Source organism: Haliotis rubra, unplaced genomic scaffold, assembly GCF_003918875.1.
Source record: "Haliotis rubra isolate DU_JTF1 unplaced genomic scaffold, ASM391887v1 Scf894, whole genome shotgun sequence".
Classification (NCBI taxonomy): domain Eukaryota; kingdom Metazoa; phylum Mollusca; class Gastropoda; order Lepetellida; family Haliotidae; genus Haliotis; species Haliotis rubra.
The window spans coordinates 261,649-279,824 of NW_025767628.1; the positions used below are offsets into that span (position 1 = coordinate 261,649).

Consider the following 18,176-nt stretch of genomic DNA (forward strand, 5'->3'; position numbering starts at 1 on the left):
TACTGGGCCTTCACATAAGTTACTGGTCCAAAGCCACGTGTTACTGGACCCTACACATAAATTACTGGTCCAAAGCCATGTTGCTGGGCCCTACACATAAGTTACTGGTCCAAAGCCACGTGTTACTGGGCCTTCACATAAGTTACTGGTCCAAAGCCACGTGTTACTGGGCTCTACACATAAGTTACTGGTCCATAACCACAAGTTACTGGGCCCTACAAATAAGTTACTGGTCCATAACCACATGTTACTGGGCCCTACACATAAGTTACTTGTCCAAAGCCACGTGTTACTGGGCCCTACAAATAAGTTACTGGTCCATAACCACATGTTACTGGGCCCTACACATAAGTTACTGGTCCATAGCCACATGTCACTTGGCAATTCTCACTTTGTCTGGGTGAACGGAGAGCACAGCCTTCCTGTACACTTTCTTGACTTGGTCTGCTGTGACGAGCTCGTGCATGCCGCACTGCTTCCAGCGCTTCTCTTCATCCCACAAGACGTTCTGGAGGGAACACAACAGTGCCCGAATGTTCTTCTCCTTCCCTTTGGACCATTCCAGAACCTGCAATGTACATATATCAGGTTAACATAAAGCAACAACTGATAAAATAGGGACAAGATTATCCTCTAAATATTTTTCAAAAGTGTCTATAACAATAAATAGCAGAAGTTTATGGCAGAGTGAGCAAGTGACTATGGTCTTACAACAATCTAAACATCATGACCCTCTGGCAAGGAGAGACCAGTAGCAGGGACAGGCCTTCATTACAAGCCCTGGAGGTCCAGGCTGGCCAACAATGAACATTGACCACAGTGCAGGCAGTGTGTCAAGTTACCTTAAGTTTCTCAGGGTCCATGCATTCAGCCATAATTTCCTTCTTCATGTCCCCAAGAGTTTTAGCACCTTCATTATCTTTCTTTGAGAACTGGTGCTGGCCTAGGAGATCTTCAAAAGCATTTGTTGACACCTTTGGTTTAGGTCCTAGAAATAACGACAAAAACAGATCAATGAGTCATTCTATGAAGGAGAGGGGTAACGAGACTTTAGTATCAGTATAGGAATGAGTCTCCCTTACATGTACCAAATGCATCAGAAAGTTTTCTCACAGGACTGAAATAATCACTAAACAAGGGAAGCTTCATCACAAATTATCACACTTTATTGTTCTTTGTTCTGATGATGTAGAGACCCCAAGAAACGAACCTACTCTGAATGGTAAAACAGTGATTCCAACCCTAATTGTAGCTCAGGACTAATCAGTGTGGTATAAAAGTGTCATTTCATGTTTAAACGGTGAGGTGAGGTCGTGCTTGAGAATATTTCGCTCATATGACGACGTGCATACGTGTGTATGTGTATGTGCGGATGCTTGTACTAGCCCAGACTGAAGCTGGTTTTATAGTGCTAGCACACTGAGATACCATGCCGCAGTGAAGCATGAATACCCCACTCAGACACATTATACTGACTCCGAGCCGACCAGTCCTTGTTGTACCCATTAATGCCGAGCGCCAGGCAGGGACCAACAAGTACCATATTTTAACGTCTTTTGGTATGACGCGGTCGGGGATCGAACCCACGACCTTCCGCTCTCCGGGCGGACGCTCTAACCACTACACCACGGAGGCGGTCATGTTTAAACGGAGTAATGTTAAAAGTACAATGTACATACTAGTAATCTGCTCCTGCAAAGACTGATTGATAAAATGACTTGCATGTGTTTTAACATGATTGAACCTCACACCTCATAGCACTGAGTAACAGATATTTTAACCCAACCTTAACTGACAGCATGACTGCAATTGGTAACTGTAATAGGGAGCACCTTTAGAATACAGCACCAGCACCACAATTTCTCTGTCATAGGTTACGTGTCACTAACACAAGCACCCAGTTTTGTGAGAATCCGTCGTATGCGAACTGGTGACCTTTGGATTGTCAGCCTGACAGCGAACTAAATGGAGCTACATCCACACTGTTACACAACATGCAAATGTATCCAATCATTCCTGAGATATTACGGAAATGAACAGAGAGAGTCGAATAGGTCACGGACAATTACGAAGGTTACGGATAGACTTAGTCTCGTGATTGTAATCTACGGATAATTGATGAATGGTTCTGATTTCATTTGGCACACTCGTCCAATGCCATAATCTATTTGATACCGAGTGGTGTGGAATGAGCTGATATGGAGTGAACCGAAAACAACTGTTGATGTCAGGCATCAGACGTTGAATTCACAGTATGCATGAATGACGTGCTGTTAAAAATTGATTGGGTGATTTTGTGACAGAAAAGTGTTGTAGGGAACACTGTAAGGATTACGTGAACCTCACTAACGAATGAGGAAGACATGAGCTTGCTGGTGACGCCATGAGGGTGAATTAGCCTTCGAATCATTGCTGAACAAATGTAGAGTGTAAAAGTAGCTTAAGTGCAAGTTCCAGGACAATTTCCAATAGCCCAAATTTTCAACATTAAACATTTCATCATGTACTTTTAACATTTTTGAGTGAAAAAAGTATCAGTAATGCGAAAGGAAAAACAATAACAACAAACTACACATGCATTACACCGGACATCTACCTACCAAGTTGGATTAAGTCCCTAAACCCTAAACCTAAACCCCTCAAAATAATCCTAATAAATACAATACATTGACCAAAGCTGCACGAAAATGGCTGTCCAGTGTAATGCATTCTTACCGCTACGAAAAATATAACAAATAAACTCCATTCCTGTATAATGATGCAAATAACTGAATGAAAAAAATATCTATGTATATATAGTTCCCATTTATAAGTAATTTAGTCCTAAAAATTATGTTGAAAGTAAAAGTGTTGAAATATAAAATATATTTTTAATGAAAGTGCTTTTATGAAAACTGGCGCTGGCTATAAAATGCGTCTATGTTTAGCCCACAAACTCCCTACAGTGCTTGGCTTATTCAATGACAATGCCTATAGAGATGACAGAACACTGAGAGGAGCTTAAGCACACTCGATAACCCAAGCAACTTGCATTTTGGGGGACAAAGTTTCACATAATAACATTATTTCTGGCTTAAAAACAAAACCATTACACAAAAATCATTATGTTTGGCATCTGTTGGCTTTACAAATAATGTGACCATACCAAAACTTTTTCGAGTCCCACGGTCCTCTCTTCCACCAATAACACTGGCGCTGTAGTTTGGTTTAGCAAAAGGCTGCTGTTGTTGTTGCTGCTGCTGTTGTTGTTGTTGTTGTGTCTGGTGCTGCTGATGCAATGGGGAGGATCGGCCACTTTGCCAGTTCATTGATCCTGTCATGATGGTGAGACAACTAAGAGGTAACTCAGATGTATTGCATAATGAAGTTATTAATTCTGAATGGAACAAATACTTCATTACTCCTTATGATTTTTTTTCTTTCATTAACAACAGTTCTTTTTCAATCAATATTATTATTTTGTTTATGGTCATAAATATAACCATAACAAGCAAAGGCAATGTCACAAAGTGATCCTAACTGATTGAAGGGCGGATGCTCAATATGGCTAACATCAGACTCTTTTGACTGCAGCTACAAAACCACTGGCTACCTAACAATGTGATTTCTACCAGTTATGCCCCATCAGTCCTTTTAATCTGACAGACAGTATTACCAAATTAAGTGTGGTGACGTTAGAGACCGATTATGAAACTAGGAGTTACCTGGACCTCCAAATGCTGGTGAATTCTGCTTTGGGCCTGGCTGCTGTCTGGCTGAAGGCATACTTCCCATTGGCTGCTGACTCTTGAAGTTACCATGACTACTGCTACCTTTCATGCCAGACAACTTTCCTATAAGATACATGGAAATAAATGCAGAAATTTGTCCATCAAATTCCATTCATAAATACTCAACGCATCTTTAAGACCGTGACATTCATATTCACAACCACATGTCAGATCTAGTTTCCTGGGGCAGTAAACACAACTGTAAACACATTGTAAGGTGCAGTTGACTTAAGAACAAGTTGTACATAACATGACTCACCTAGATCAGCAAATGGATCTGCCTTAGGCACGGCTCCGATGCCTGCACCCTGAGACGCAGACATTGGGGCAGCCATGCCAGCTTGCTGTGGGAAGGAAGAACTGTGGCTCTTGGACATGCCGATGCCCATTCCACCAGCATTGGCAGGTTTGGGAATGTTGCTGTTACTGCCACCACTCTGGAGAATGTTGCTGGCATCCCAGTTGCCCATTAAATCATTTGGATCTCCAGCTGTTTGATTTGGATTTTCCATGAAACTAACAAAATCATCTGAAGCTGGTCCACCGCCTCCATTCTCCACAGTTGGGTCTGAACTTTGGAAAGGGTCAAAGCTTCCACCACCTCCATTCTCTACAGTTGGGGCTGAACTTTGGAAAGGGTCAAAGCTTCCAAAAGAATCTGTATTACCAGAACTGTTAGTTGCAGGTTTTTGACGTGATGCCATTTCTTGGAAAGGATCAAAAGTGTTTCCAAACTGGATGTTAGAAGACTGGTTATTGGAGGGATCTACTTCTGCAGAGCCACCGAGTAAGTCAAAGTTAGTTGGATCACTACCCATATTCAGTAGGTCCATCTGGTCAGTCACAGGATCATTTTGTTTCGAACCTGTACTGTTCATGTTCAGTAAATCTGCAGTAGCATCACTTGATGCTGGAGCACTGAAATCACTAAAGAAGTCTGCATTCTGGGATTGAGGTGCCTCCACATTGTCACTACCATTGCTACTATGAGTTCCTGCACGGTCCCGAGACAGAGACACAAAGTCATCATCTTCATCATCACTAGCATCTAGTAGGCGGATTTCTACTTCTGTGGGCTGGCGGGGCTCTACAGCTTCCCCTGATTCAGCTTGAACATTAGTATCCCAGTCAAGTGTTGTGAAGAAGTGGGACTGACTCTTGGGCTCACTGGCCTGTTTACGGGCAGTCTCTGGCGTTACTGCCGGTTTCTTACTAGGTGTTGATGGTTGATGAAGAGGGCTGTCTGATGGACTCTCGGAGTTCAAGCTAGATGTTCGACTTAAACGAGATTTGGCTCTTTCTGAAGCACCTGTAATAGAGGCAAGGAAGGGTTAGTTACAACACTCTTGTGTAACCACTACCAAGTCAAACAGTTCTGGGGCCTTCCACAAAATACAGGTACTACTAAGTAACCATGTGTTTGTTGCCAGTGATCAAAACGAAATTTGCTAATACAGCAATTTTGGCTAATTCGACCATCTCACAAAAATGGTACTTGTCTGTTTTACTACCACATCATACATTTATACATTAGATTACTAATAATGAATATTAATAGTATTGTCTGGTAAAGCTCTTACCGAACTCGGATAATGCCTGATGCAATTCATCCTTCCCAGAAAACAGAATTCTGGGGGTGAGTTTTTCTGTACTGAACTTAAACCAAGGATACTGCTTTTCTGCCTGCGGTCGATCGGTTGGTGATACAGCCAGCTCCAACGTGACAGAGAACAAGTCTGGGTACTTGTCAGGGGTGTCCATCTGGTCCAGCTCATACCTGTACACAAAGCACAACACACTCATTCCACACACCAAAACAATGACTATCAAATATATTTTTACTGAAGCACATCTGTACATCTTCCCATCCTTGAAACCATGGCTACTGCTTCTGCAGTTGTGCATCAATCATCACAAATAATCTTCACCAGCCCTTTCATTTGTTACAGCATGTAGTAGTGACACTCTCTGACCTATTTTAACAGCTACCGGTAGTGACCTACTGTGACAGCTTAAGGCAGTGACACATTGTGACAGCTTGAGGTACAGACACCATGACTTACTGTGACAGCTTCAAGTACTGACACACTGTGACCTACTGTGACAGGTTAAAGCTTACATGCAACGTAAAACACAACTTTGCAGATTCTGATACCTTTCGGTAAGGACTTAAGTACCAAATGATCAAAAAATGCAAATTCAACTTATAAAGTTGAAAAATAACGCGATGAAAATCCCCCGTGAAATCGGAGCTTAAACGATTCACTAAAATTACCCCAGCTGGTGTGAAAAGTGGTTTCAACAGCTGTGCTGCGCTGCGCTCATAGCACATGCGCAGTGAATAGATTATAAGGTCGTGAGCAGGAATCGTACACAAACAACAAATATGTAATTTTCTGAGGAAAATTGATATTTTATACTTATCCTGACTCATGCTTAATTGCTTGTCTTCTTCTTCTTCTTGCGAACATAGTGGAACACTTGTATCTCCTATTGAAGCTCCCTTCAATGTAAAATCACTAATCACTACTCACCAAGAGTTGTCCCTCCTTCCGTTTTGGCGGGAAACTGGCGCCACTGTTCTCCCACATGCCTCACTCTCTCCTGAATACGAGCCCGACACTTGAATTTACAGGGAAATCCAAAGTGTCTTGTGGGGAGGTTGGGAGGGCTTACCTCATGAGTCAGGATAAGGAAAAATATGTAATTTTCTGAGTAAAATTGATATTTTATACTTATCCTGACTCATGCTTAATTGCTTGTAGAATCCGACGGATAAGGTGGTGGGAAAAAGCACTTAGGATTTAATTAGTGAATTTTACGTCAAAATAAACCCCCCACGGGAACTTCATAATGGCACTGTAATTATGCTAAATTCTGCTGCTGTAAGCAAAAGTGTTCTTTCAGCTGCCTTTAGATGGGGGGACCACAATAGTTAACTTTTGGGTCCTATTTCTGTTAACATTAATGTGGATTTAGCGACTCCAAAGTGGAGAAGCGACCCAACTGTACTAGTAACTTACAAGTACTGGGTTTATCACTTATGCTAATCTTGAGACGTGCAAGGATACTGAAGCAAACTCTGCTGAGTGTAGGCTTGATAAGTCATTTGATAACACAGCGAGACTACGTCTCATCTTCTGTGGGGAACTGTCAACTGCTGTGCGACAACCAGAGGGCCCGAAATGGTGAATGCATGAGACGTCCTCGGTGGCGATATCTCTCAAGTAGTGGTTTGCAAACACCATGTCCGATTTCCAGAAACAGCCCTCCATGATCGTGTCAAGCGAGCAATTCCCATGTAGAGCGAGTGTTGATGCCAGTGCTCTAATTTCGTGAGGGTTAGAGGCTCTTGGAGGATCGAGTCCTGCAGCCTTGTAGGCTCGTAGTATGACAGTTCTTATCCAGACTGATATCGTAGTGCGGGAGACTTCCGTCTGTGTCGCTGTTGATATCGGGACGAAAAGTCGTTTAAACTTGCGTCTCCTCATTCTGGATCGATGTAGATAAACTTTCAATGCTCTCACAGGGCACAAGGATAAGTCAAGCGTATCATGTGGTCCGAGTATGGAGGATAGTGCTGGGACGTGGAATTGTCTGTCCGGTTGACCTGGCAGTTGATTCTTAGCGATAAAATCCCATCGCAGTCCCATGTGCACTGTATTTTGATTATCATCAAATTGCGTTCTCTCGTAATCTAGAGCATGAATTTCCGACATCCTGGCTGCTGTTGCTAGGGCTAGCAGGAACAGCGTTTTCGGTGTCAAGAATTCAAAGGATGTTGTCTCCAGTGGTTCGTAAACGTCACTTGTGAGATGTTTGAGAACGATATTGAGGTCCATGCTGGAGCGCGAAATCTCTGTTTTTGGTCCTCCAATCTGTAAGAGCGTAACAAGGCCAGTAACTCTGGTACTTTGGTTAGCTTTGCACCCGTTCTCATAGTTATCACTGAACTCAATGCCGCTAGGTATGTTGAGAGTGTAGACCCTTTCAGACGCTTGGTTTGTCGTAGGTGACAAAGATAGTCTGCCACTTGAGGATGTGTTGCATTTCTAGCTGTAAATCCCTTTTTAGCAGCGTAGGTCTCAAAACTGCGCCACTTGTCGTCATACAAGTTGCGTGTAGAATTGCGTAAAGCAAGCATGACTGCTTTCGCCGCTCTGGCTGAGTAACCTCTCTTGTTTAAACACGCCTTGATACAGTCCATACGTGTAGTTGAAATGCCCTTGGGTTGCCGTGCACTTGTTTTGTGTGAGGATGTACTAGTAGATTCGATCGCTCTGGTAGTTGCAGTATTGGTGGTCCGGTTCTTGTATGAGAATTGGGAACCATATTCTCGCTGGCCAGTAAGGCGCGACCAAAATCAGTTGGAGGTTCCTTGTCTGGCTGATTTTCTGTGACACTTTTGGTAGAAGCGCTGGCGGCGGAAACGCGTACGCGTTGAGGCCTTCCCAAGATATGCTGAGAGCGTCCGTTGCCCACGCTTGTGGGTCTGGGACTGGCGAGACGAATGTTGTTAGCTGATTGTTGAATCATATGGCGAATAGGTCTATTAATGGAGCTCCTATTTCCTTGATGATCTGTATGAAGATCTCTGGATGGAGCATCCATTCCGTCGGCGATGGTAGAGGTGGACGGGATAGTGCGTCTGCTATGACATTCTTGGCTCCTGGAATGTGACATGCTCTTATGTGGATGTTCAGATCGTCGATTAGGTCGAACAGTTGAAAGCAGAGATGTAGTAGGTTCAATGATCTTGTTGAGCCTTGTTTGTTTATGTAAAACGCCACTGTCGAGTTGTCTGTGTGTACCATGAGATGCGCATTCTGTAGAATGGTGCTCCAATTGAGTATGGCGTTGATTGCTGCTTTCATCTCTAGCATGTTGATATGCAGACGTTTCTCTTCCTGATTCCATATCCCGGCTGCCACATGGTTGTCGAGATGTGCTCCCCAACCTTGGAGTGACGCGTCTACGTATAGATGGGTCTTGAACTCTGGCTCTGCTAAATAGATGCCTTCGCAAACATTCGACCTCCGGGTCCACCATAGTAGATGAGGTCTGAGACAATTCGGTAGACTGAAGGGTTGTAGGTAGTCGAGATGAGCGTTGATGAGGACCTGTAACGGGCGTAACTGTAGTCTGCCTCTGGCTGTCATGTCTTGCACAGACGTGAGGAGACCCAACAGACTCTGCCACTGTCGTAGTGGCCACGGAGAGAGTAAGGCTTGTAGGGCTTCAACGAGTCCATTTTCTTGGACTCGAGTACTCGAGGGGTGAGACTCGACTTGGACCCGAGTACTCGAAATTCATACCTTTCAAACAAACGATAGCGTAACCGGCATGACATGTGTTCAGATCACACAAGGGAACACTTACTTCATTCCAACTTCATATCGTCGTGTGACTAACATTTCCTATTGGTAAGAATCAGTATTTGGATGTTTACTTGCCAAATGTGGGTTTTTTCATCGTACTGGTTGTACTGCCTGCATAACGCAGTAATATACTGCACAGGCGGCATTTGGTTATTTTTCTCTTTTCACTATCCAGATCAAGACACGCCCATACATTTGATTTCTTATCGTTCTCCGTGTCTGTTAAGATAGTTACCTAATCATTTTATGAAGTGAAATCTCAAACGATGTATAATATTTACTCTGATCTGCAGACTTGTAACAACTACAGCCATACAGCCACACCTTATGAGGAGTAAACTACTTAATCTAGGCGTTAATAAAAACATTATCAGATGGGTTAAAGAATTGAGGGTACATACAACTCAGTATGTCAGTGTCAATGGCTATCAATCTTCTTTCCTCTCAACCTCTACTGGAGCTCCACGGACTGTGTTCTTTCATCCGCACTCTTCGTTTTGTATACCAATGACTGTTACTTGTCATTACATGACTTGTTTATTGTGAAATTCGCAGATGACGCCACTGTTACTGGCCTAATTTCTGATTCTGAACCTTATTATCGTCAAGTCATTGACAAAACCGTAATGACAGTTTTAACAAACCTTTATTCAAAGTGTGTTGACCTACAATTTTCTATGTTGGTATGGGGCCTGTCTGATCGCTATAACAAAACAAACTTTTCAAAATTGTTAATACTACCGACAAAATTTCGAGTATATTCCCTTTATCTATGAGCCAGATGGTCAAGAAGGCAACTAAAATTAGATTTGATAGTTAACATATTTTATCTCACCATTTTGAATTACTTTTTCTGACGCTGCCGTCGATTACCTTCCCTCAAAAGAAACAGAGCTCGACAGACTTTCATACCATCAAGTTTTCGTGAATGCAACAAATATTTTGAATTATCACCATGTGATAACAACTAGAATTATTCAGCCTCTTTACCTATGTGGTTAATGGAATTATATCATGTCAGATTTATTGTGTAAATAGCTTTCGTTTTGTGCAAGTAATTATTGTGTATATTTTTGTGAACTGTGTATATATTCATTAAATTTGAGACAGTTTGGATGTATAAGAATTTCCTCCGGGATAGTAAAGTTATATCTTATCTTAATATTAGACGTTAACGGCCGCTCATCCTCAGCACATGGCAGACAGACAGTCTGTCAACGTAACCCAATAATTCGAGTTATCTCCCCTTTTCGAGTCCTCGAGTCCTAGAAAATGGACTCGAGTCCAGCTAAACCCGACTCGTCCTCGAGTACTCGAGTACCCGTGGAAGCTCTAAAGGCTTGAGGTATGGTCTGTTGAATCTTGAGCCATTGGTCCTCTGGCACGACAATACGGTTGTGCGTTGTGAGAAATCTGATGCCTAGAAATTGTAGGTCCTGCGTAGGTTCTAGGTCCGACTTGAGTAGATTCACTAACCATCCTAGCTGAGTTAGTAGATTGATGGTGAAATTCAGTTATAGTTTGAGACGGACTGGGTCTTGATCTACTTGAATCCCGTCGTCGAGGTAAAATGCACTGCGTAGCCCTCGATGATGTAGATACGTGACTATGGGTTTCGTTACTCTTGTAAACAACCAGGGGGCCGATGATATTCCAAATGGCAGGACCTTCCATTGGTAATGTAGCCCGTCCAGTGTAAATCTGAGGTACTTTCTCGAGTCGGGATGTATCGGGATATGCAGGTAGGCATCCTGTAGATCTATGCTTGCCATGTAGTCCATTGGACGGACGAGGTGGATTAGTTGAGGTAGATGTATCATGCGGAACCTGGGGGGTCTGCGTAGATAATCCCTGTTGAACGTGCTCATATTGTAGATGAGTCGGAACTTTTCTTTGGACTTTTTCTTTGGAACCAGGAAAACTGGGGAGTAGAAACCTGCTTCGATGTTGACTTGATCCACGATTTCTATGGCCTGCTTGGCTAGAAGAGATGAGACAGCCTCTCGTAACTTCTCTATCTGATGTGCTTTGAAGTCGAACTTGTAAGGGTTGACTGTAAGCGGTGGTTCGGCCTGTAGTTGGATGCGATATCCGTGTCTTAGGATGTTGGATACGTAAGGATCTTGTAGTATTCCCCAGTTTTCCCAGTGGCGTTGTAGACGTCCACCCACTTGTGAAGGTTGTACAGGAACGGCTGGGGGTGGAAGACTCCAGTCGTTCCAAACCCGTCTTTCATCGTCGATAATTCCCGGGGACCTCTGGGTGCCCTGCCTCGTCTGGATCCTCCCCTGTAGTTGCCGGATGGGCGGCGAAAAGAGTCCTTCCCGCCTCTGAAGCTCCCCACTTTCCTGTCCCGTGCTCTCTGAATTCCAGGAAACTTGGATCTTCCTGAGTAACGCTGGGTTGTCTGCCGGATGACTTTAATGGACTTTATCATTAGGACTTCTCTTGAATCTTTAGTGACTTCCTTAGCAACCCTGTCGATTTCTCCAGCAAAGATTGAAGGAGTTGACCACGGGGCTGTGTAAAGTGACGCTGTAAACTGTTCACTCCAACTGTAGGAAGCGAGGAGACCTTGACGACGAGCCAGAGTTAAAGCTGCGGAGATTGACGAAAGGTGGTCTGACATGAACTGTTGGTCCTTCTTCTGCATAAGGAGGGCCGAATAAATCATTCTGTCTTCTTCCGCAGTAGAATCTCGAAACTTGGCGATGAGCGTTTCGTTGATTGTGCGAGATCTGTTGAGGGCCGAAGAACATTCTTCTGGTCATAGTTTCTACTTGAGCCAGCTTGCGGTCCTCAATCTTGTAAGACTTGGCCTTGGCATCGCTGATTACTTTAAAGTTGTCGTCTATGTCCTGAGCTTTAAGGAAAGGATCCATATTATGGGAGGAGAACTTCCTGGCGTTGAACTGTGGTAAGTGTGGCGCCTGGGTTTTAGTGGCTGTCTTGAAAGCTGCGTCCAGGTTCTGTGGAACCGTTGCGATGGGATCGATCGGTGGTAGAGTGAGCGTGTCGACATCATCATCTGTCATCAGATAGGTGTGAGCCGGATTATCGTTCTTAGATGGTGAAGCCAAGTCCAAACCATTAGCAATCCAGTACCGTATTTCAGAGTCCGAGAATATGATGCCGCCATCATCTTCAGTAACAGGAGAGCTGAGAAGGGGACGTTGATACTCCTCCGACGGTGAATGAGGTGGAGTCCTGCGTGACTGTGATGACCTGGGTGGCGATCTACGTGGAGACCTGCGCGGAGACTTGTTGGGCGAACGTCGTGGTGACTTGTGTGGAGACCTGCGTGGAGACCTGTGCGGAGACCTGCGTGGGGATCTGCGTGGAGATCGGCGAGGAGATCGACGTGGTGAATGGCCTGACGAGCTGTGCCTGCGTGGGGACCTGCGCGGAGATGAGCGACTGTAGGTTCGCGAAGCTCCTGGTGAATCCCTCGATCTATGGGACGAAGATGTCTTGGATACTGTAGCTGACGTCCTTGGCGAAGGATTTCGCGAAGCTTCATCTGAGTCCGCACTTGGGGAGTGGCGACTGGTCCTTCGCGAAGGCTGGTTGTCCGAGCCAGAGTCGAGGATGGCGATTCTTCCTCCGTGAAGCGCTTGCATAGCGTTGATCATCTGAGTCCGAAGCAGGTGGGGATCGTGTAGTCCTTCGCGAACGCCTCCGCGAAAGCTGGTCGTCCGAGTCCTCCGTCGGGGCAGGCTGTGTCGACCTTCGCGCAGGCTGGTCCGGTGGTGTAGATATGCTGGCAGACGTCACGTTGATGGCAGGTCCCTCAGAGATGATGTCTACGTTGGAGCCTTAGCGAAGGCTCGGGCCCTGGGCTGGCTGTTTCTTCTCCAGACCGTAGCGCTCTTCCATTAGCTCCATGATCTGCTGGGAGAACTGCTGCATAAAGTCGCCCGGGAAGGTCTGCGGTGGTACCAGCCCTGCCCTTTCTGCGTTGATGGCGAGGGGGCCCATGGGACGATCATCTGATGTCGGCGTTGATACATCGGGTTGAGATAGGATCTGCGCTGACGTCACTGTAGCTGAGACCGGTCGTTTCTTGTGATGCACCTCTGGGATGATGATCGGCTGATCATCATACAGGCCCTGTTCTGCAACGGGAACAATCTCGGCCGAAAGTTCTAGTAGTCTGCGTTGGCTTCCCTTTGGTGGCGGACGCTGCCCTGGGGGTGCGAAGTCTGCGCTGGGTGGTAGACGACTTCCGAGTCTTGGACTGCGACGACGGGATGACTGGAGATGCAGGTCTCTTCTTGGAGGTGGCGGACCGTCCCACGCCTCTCCTCGAGGAAACTCCAGCGGAACACCAGGCGGTAGGGGTAGTCCGACAGCAGTTGACTGGTGAGGGACTCAGCTGTGTTGTCCATGACTGGATCAATCCTGAAGCGACCTATCTGCATGCGCCTCAGGGCTTAAAGTAAATATTTATTAAATTCACAATTTGATAAAAGCTTGCAACAATTGCAGCGGGAGCTGAAAAAACATGGTACTGTGCAACTAGGGCATACTAAGTGCGGGTCAGCAGCAGAGAAACGTAACTTACATACGGAACAGATTTTCATGAACGTAAACTACTGAACAAACACGGAATACACCGTGAATAAACAGTTGTAAATACAAATAAATATCAAAACATATTGATGAAGGATACTAGCTAAACCTCTATAAAAAACTTATAGAGGTAACTAACTAAATAATCAAAGGATATAGTGCCGTAAGGAGACACAGGCGCTCTCACAACCTGCTCACTGGGTGAAGAAGGAGAGAGTGAGGCATGTGGGAGAACAGTGGCGCCAGTTTCCCACCAAAACGGAAGGAGGGACAACTCTTGGTGAGTAGTGATTAGTGATTTTACATTGAAGGGAGAGCTTCAATAGGAGATACAAGTGTTCCACTATGTTCGCAAGAAGAAGAAGAAGACAAGCAATTAAGCATGAGTCAGGATAAGGAAAAATAGTAAATAATCTACTCGTTACATAAAAGAACCTTGTTAAAGATATACATCTACTCAGCTATGTGTCAACCAGTGAGGCGTTCGACATTTCAAGATGGAAAATCTTCGCTGGCAGTGAGTACTCGGAGTAGGCTTTGATGTGTGCTATTTTTCTAATGTTTTGTTGATATTTAACAGGTGCGAGCTTTTCATATGTTATGACAGTACATTACCGATTTAACTGTTTATATAATTTCATTTGACTATTTCACCATACGTTCTTCTTACCGAGTCACTTTCTCACTTTGATACTTAACAGCAACATCATTATTTAGCATTGTCAGAACTTCTAACTGTGATATAGATATGTCTCTGTCACAGACAAAACTCAATGTCTGCTTTATTGACACTTGTGTGTCTGCCTACCTATCTGCTGATGACAATATGCAATACACTGCAACATCAATCATTGACCACAATTGAAATTTGAACTTAACACCTATCAGGTTATAAACCATAAACAAAACACATTGATTTATGGCTCGTGCACCTGAGTTCTGTCTCTGTCACCTTATGTAATTGGTTACAGGCCGGGAGAGCCACATTTCCGAAACAGATAGCCAAAATTGATGTGTCTCTCCCGGGAATAGTTATGGTTGCGTGAACATGGAATGTGGCTCTCCCGGCTATGCTGTCAAAATATGCTTTGTGATTCAAACACGTTACCGTATTTAACAAAACAAGACATGTTTCCTCATGATTTTATTCAGATAACAACAGATTTTATTTTTATAATTAGCACAATATAATATGCTAATATTACGTATAATTTTATCACATAATAATAACAAAATCTTAATCTGTAAAACATAACAATAATGACAATGGTTTATTGAGTTGCCATGTGTACATTTCTTATGAAAACTTTCTGCTGCATTGTGATGCATGGACGTCCACTTCTTGGTGTATCTACAGTGACCCCAGTCTGCCTGTAGCGCTGAATAAGTCTTATAACTGTGATATGGTGGCAACAGCATTGTATGTCGACCCCATCTGCAACATCCCAATGGCTCTTTCCCTCTCTTCCGCTGTTAATCGTGGCATATTTCTCCTACTTGTGTATCATATCATGCATTCTAGACTTTCTTTATACCCTATAGAATCATTCTACACATGAAATTGATGCAAATAATGCTTGAATATTGCTATGTTTTGGCGATTGATATTGCTGTGTGTAAATGTTACTTCGCAAGCAAAAATGTTTACAAAGATCATTTTCGGTGTTCCTAAACACAATATCAAAGACACGTTGTACTTGTTTTCACTAATGCAAATCAGCGGAATTTTATTTCAACCTTTCTTTTGGACATCTAAATCACTGTTATTGTGTTTATTTCGGCAAGGTCGAAATAGGACAATTTAACTCTTTGAAAAAGATGCAGTTCACCTGAATATGAATGCGTTTGAGAATTTGGTTCCTGATTTGCATAAAGCTGTGTTGTTAAGCTGTCTTGTAAACAAATACCTTCTAACATGTTTTTGATAGTTTTTAAGTATATCATAGATGGTAGGAGGGCAATGTTTCTTTTGGCGTTTAGTGTAGGGACAGTCTTTTACTGGTTACGGTAATCCTTTAATTGAAATGTGGCTTTACCGGCTACAGCCATATAATTGAAATGTGGCCTTCCCGGCAATAGTCATGTTCTAAATGTGGCTTTCCTGGCAGAAATGTGGCTTTCCCGGCCAGACAGTGACACCATGTAATTACATAGACAAGCAGGTGTGATACTTGTACACATGACATGTTATGATGTCTGTTGATTGCAAAATGTTATACACAAAATATGAGCATGTATTTACAAAACCCAACATCTCTATACACACACAAAGAGCCCGGAGCGTATCGACAAATGAACCAGCCAATGAAAGTCGTCGTTACACTTAAGTGCACACCCACCTCTGACTGCGTTTGGTATCCCGGGTGCTTCGTTTCGAGGGTAGTAAACCCTAGTAAAAAATATTGCACTTTTGATTTGCGATTGTACGCTTATAAGTTTGTTTATTTGTTTTTTCATAATCAGCAATGTATATTTTATGTCATGAATAAATGATAATTGTGTTTTATTTATGTTTATTTTTTTGGTTGCATCTAAGCTTTAAGGTAGAGACACTTTGACTTACTGTGACAGTTTGAGGTAGTGACCTACTATGACAGGTTAAGGTAGAGACACTATGACATACTGTGACAGGTTAAGGTAGACATACTATGACAGGTTAAGGTAGAGACACTATGACATACTGTGACAGGTTAAGGTAGAGACACTATGACATACTATTACAGGTTAAGGTAGAGACACTATGACATACTATGACAGGTTAAGGTAGAGACACTATGACATACTGTGACAGGTTAAGGTAGGGACACTTTGACATACTATGACAGGTTAAGGTAGAGACACTATGACATACTATTACAGGTTAAGGTAGAGACACTATGACATACTATGGCAGGTTAAGGTAGAGACACTATGACTTACTGTGACAGCTTGAGGTAGAGACACACTGTGACCTACTATGACAGGTTAAGGTAGAGACACTATGACTTACTGTGACAGGTTAAGGTAGAGACACTATGACATACTATGACAGGTTAAGGTAGAGACACTATGCCATACTATGGCAGGTTAAGGTAGAGACACCATGACATACTATGGCAGGTTAAGGTAGAGACACTATGACTTACTGTGACAGCTTGAGGTAGAGACACACTGTGACCTACTATGACAGGTTAAGGTAGAGACACTATGACATACTATGACAGGTTAAGGTAGAGACACTATGACATACTGTGACAGGTTAAGGTAGAGACACTATGACATACTATGACAGGTTAAGGTAGAGACACTATGACATACTGTGACAGGTTAAGGTAGAGACACTATGACATACTATGACAGGTTAAGGTAGAGCCACTATGACATACTGTGACAGGTTAAGGTAGAGACACTATGACATACTATGACAGGTTAAGGTAGAGACACTATGACACTATGGCAGGTTAAGGTAGAGACACACTGTGACCTACTATGACAGGTTAAGGTAGAGACACTATGACATACTGGGACAGTTTAAGGTAGTGACATACTGTGACAGCTTCAAGTAGTGACACACTGTGACCCACTGTGACAGGTTAAGGTAAAGACACTATGACTTACTGTGACAGTTTAAGGTAGTGACATACTGTGACAGCTTCAAGTAGAGACACACTGTGACCTACTATGACAGGTTAAGGTAGAGACACTATGACTTACTGTGACAGCTTGAGGTAGAGACACACTGTGACCTACTATGACAGGTTAAGGTAGAGACACTATGACTTATTGTGACAGCTTGAGGTAGAGACACACTGTGACCTACTATGACAGGTTAAGGTAGAGACACTATGACTTACTGTGACAGTTTAAGGTAGAGACACACTGTGACCTACTATGACAGGTTAAGGTAGAGACACTATGACTTACTGTGACAGCTTGAGGTAGAGACACACTGTGACCTACTATGACAGGTTAAGGTAGAGACACGATCACACTCTGTGACAGCTTCAAGTAGTGACACACTGTGACCTACTATGACAGGTTAAGGTAGAGACACTATGACATACTGGGACAGTTTAAGGTAGTGACATACTGTGACAGCTTCAAGTAGTGCACACTGTGACCCACTGTGACAGGTTAAGATAGAGACACTATGACTTACTGTGACAGTTTAAGGTAGTGACATACTGTGACAGCTTCAAGTAGTGACACACTATAACTTACTGTGACAGCTTGAGAGTTTTGGTGCCTGGAGCAATGAAACCAGAGTGGAACTGCAGCTGACAGATCTTCATGGAGGTGATCTAACAAAATTAGAAAACAGTAGTCATGTTACAGTTATAAGGAGATACAGGTTTATCCTCATAGAACCTTACCATTTACAAAAATAGTGGACATGAAATCAAAAGTTTCAATTTTTAACAGAGACAGCCACGTATTGCTGCTGCTATTTGTGTAAAACTATTAAGGACATAAGTAT

General features: G+C 43.4%; 1 protein-coding gene across 1 annotated transcript in view; it reads right to left on the reverse strand.

Moving 5' to 3' along the window:
- Positions 1–18,176, reverse strand: part of LOC124263682 (cyclin-G-associated kinase-like) — an 81,251-nt gene that overhangs the window by 4,725 nt on the left and 58,350 nt on the right. Inside the window, exons 17-23 of the mRNA XM_046698336.1 lie at positions 17,921–18,000; positions 5,351–5,547; positions 4,030–5,079; positions 3,705–3,833; positions 3,146–3,313; positions 843–988; positions 392–568 (exon numbers count right to left, since the gene is read on the reverse strand). Coding sequence (XP_046554292.1) covers positions 392–568; positions 843–988; positions 3,146–3,313; positions 3,705–3,833; positions 4,030–5,079; positions 5,351–5,547; positions 17,921–18,000 — 1,947 coding nt within the window. The remainder of the gene's footprint in view (positions 1–391; positions 569–842; positions 989–3,145; positions 3,314–3,704; positions 3,834–4,029; positions 5,080–5,350; positions 5,548–17,920; positions 18,001–18,176) is intronic.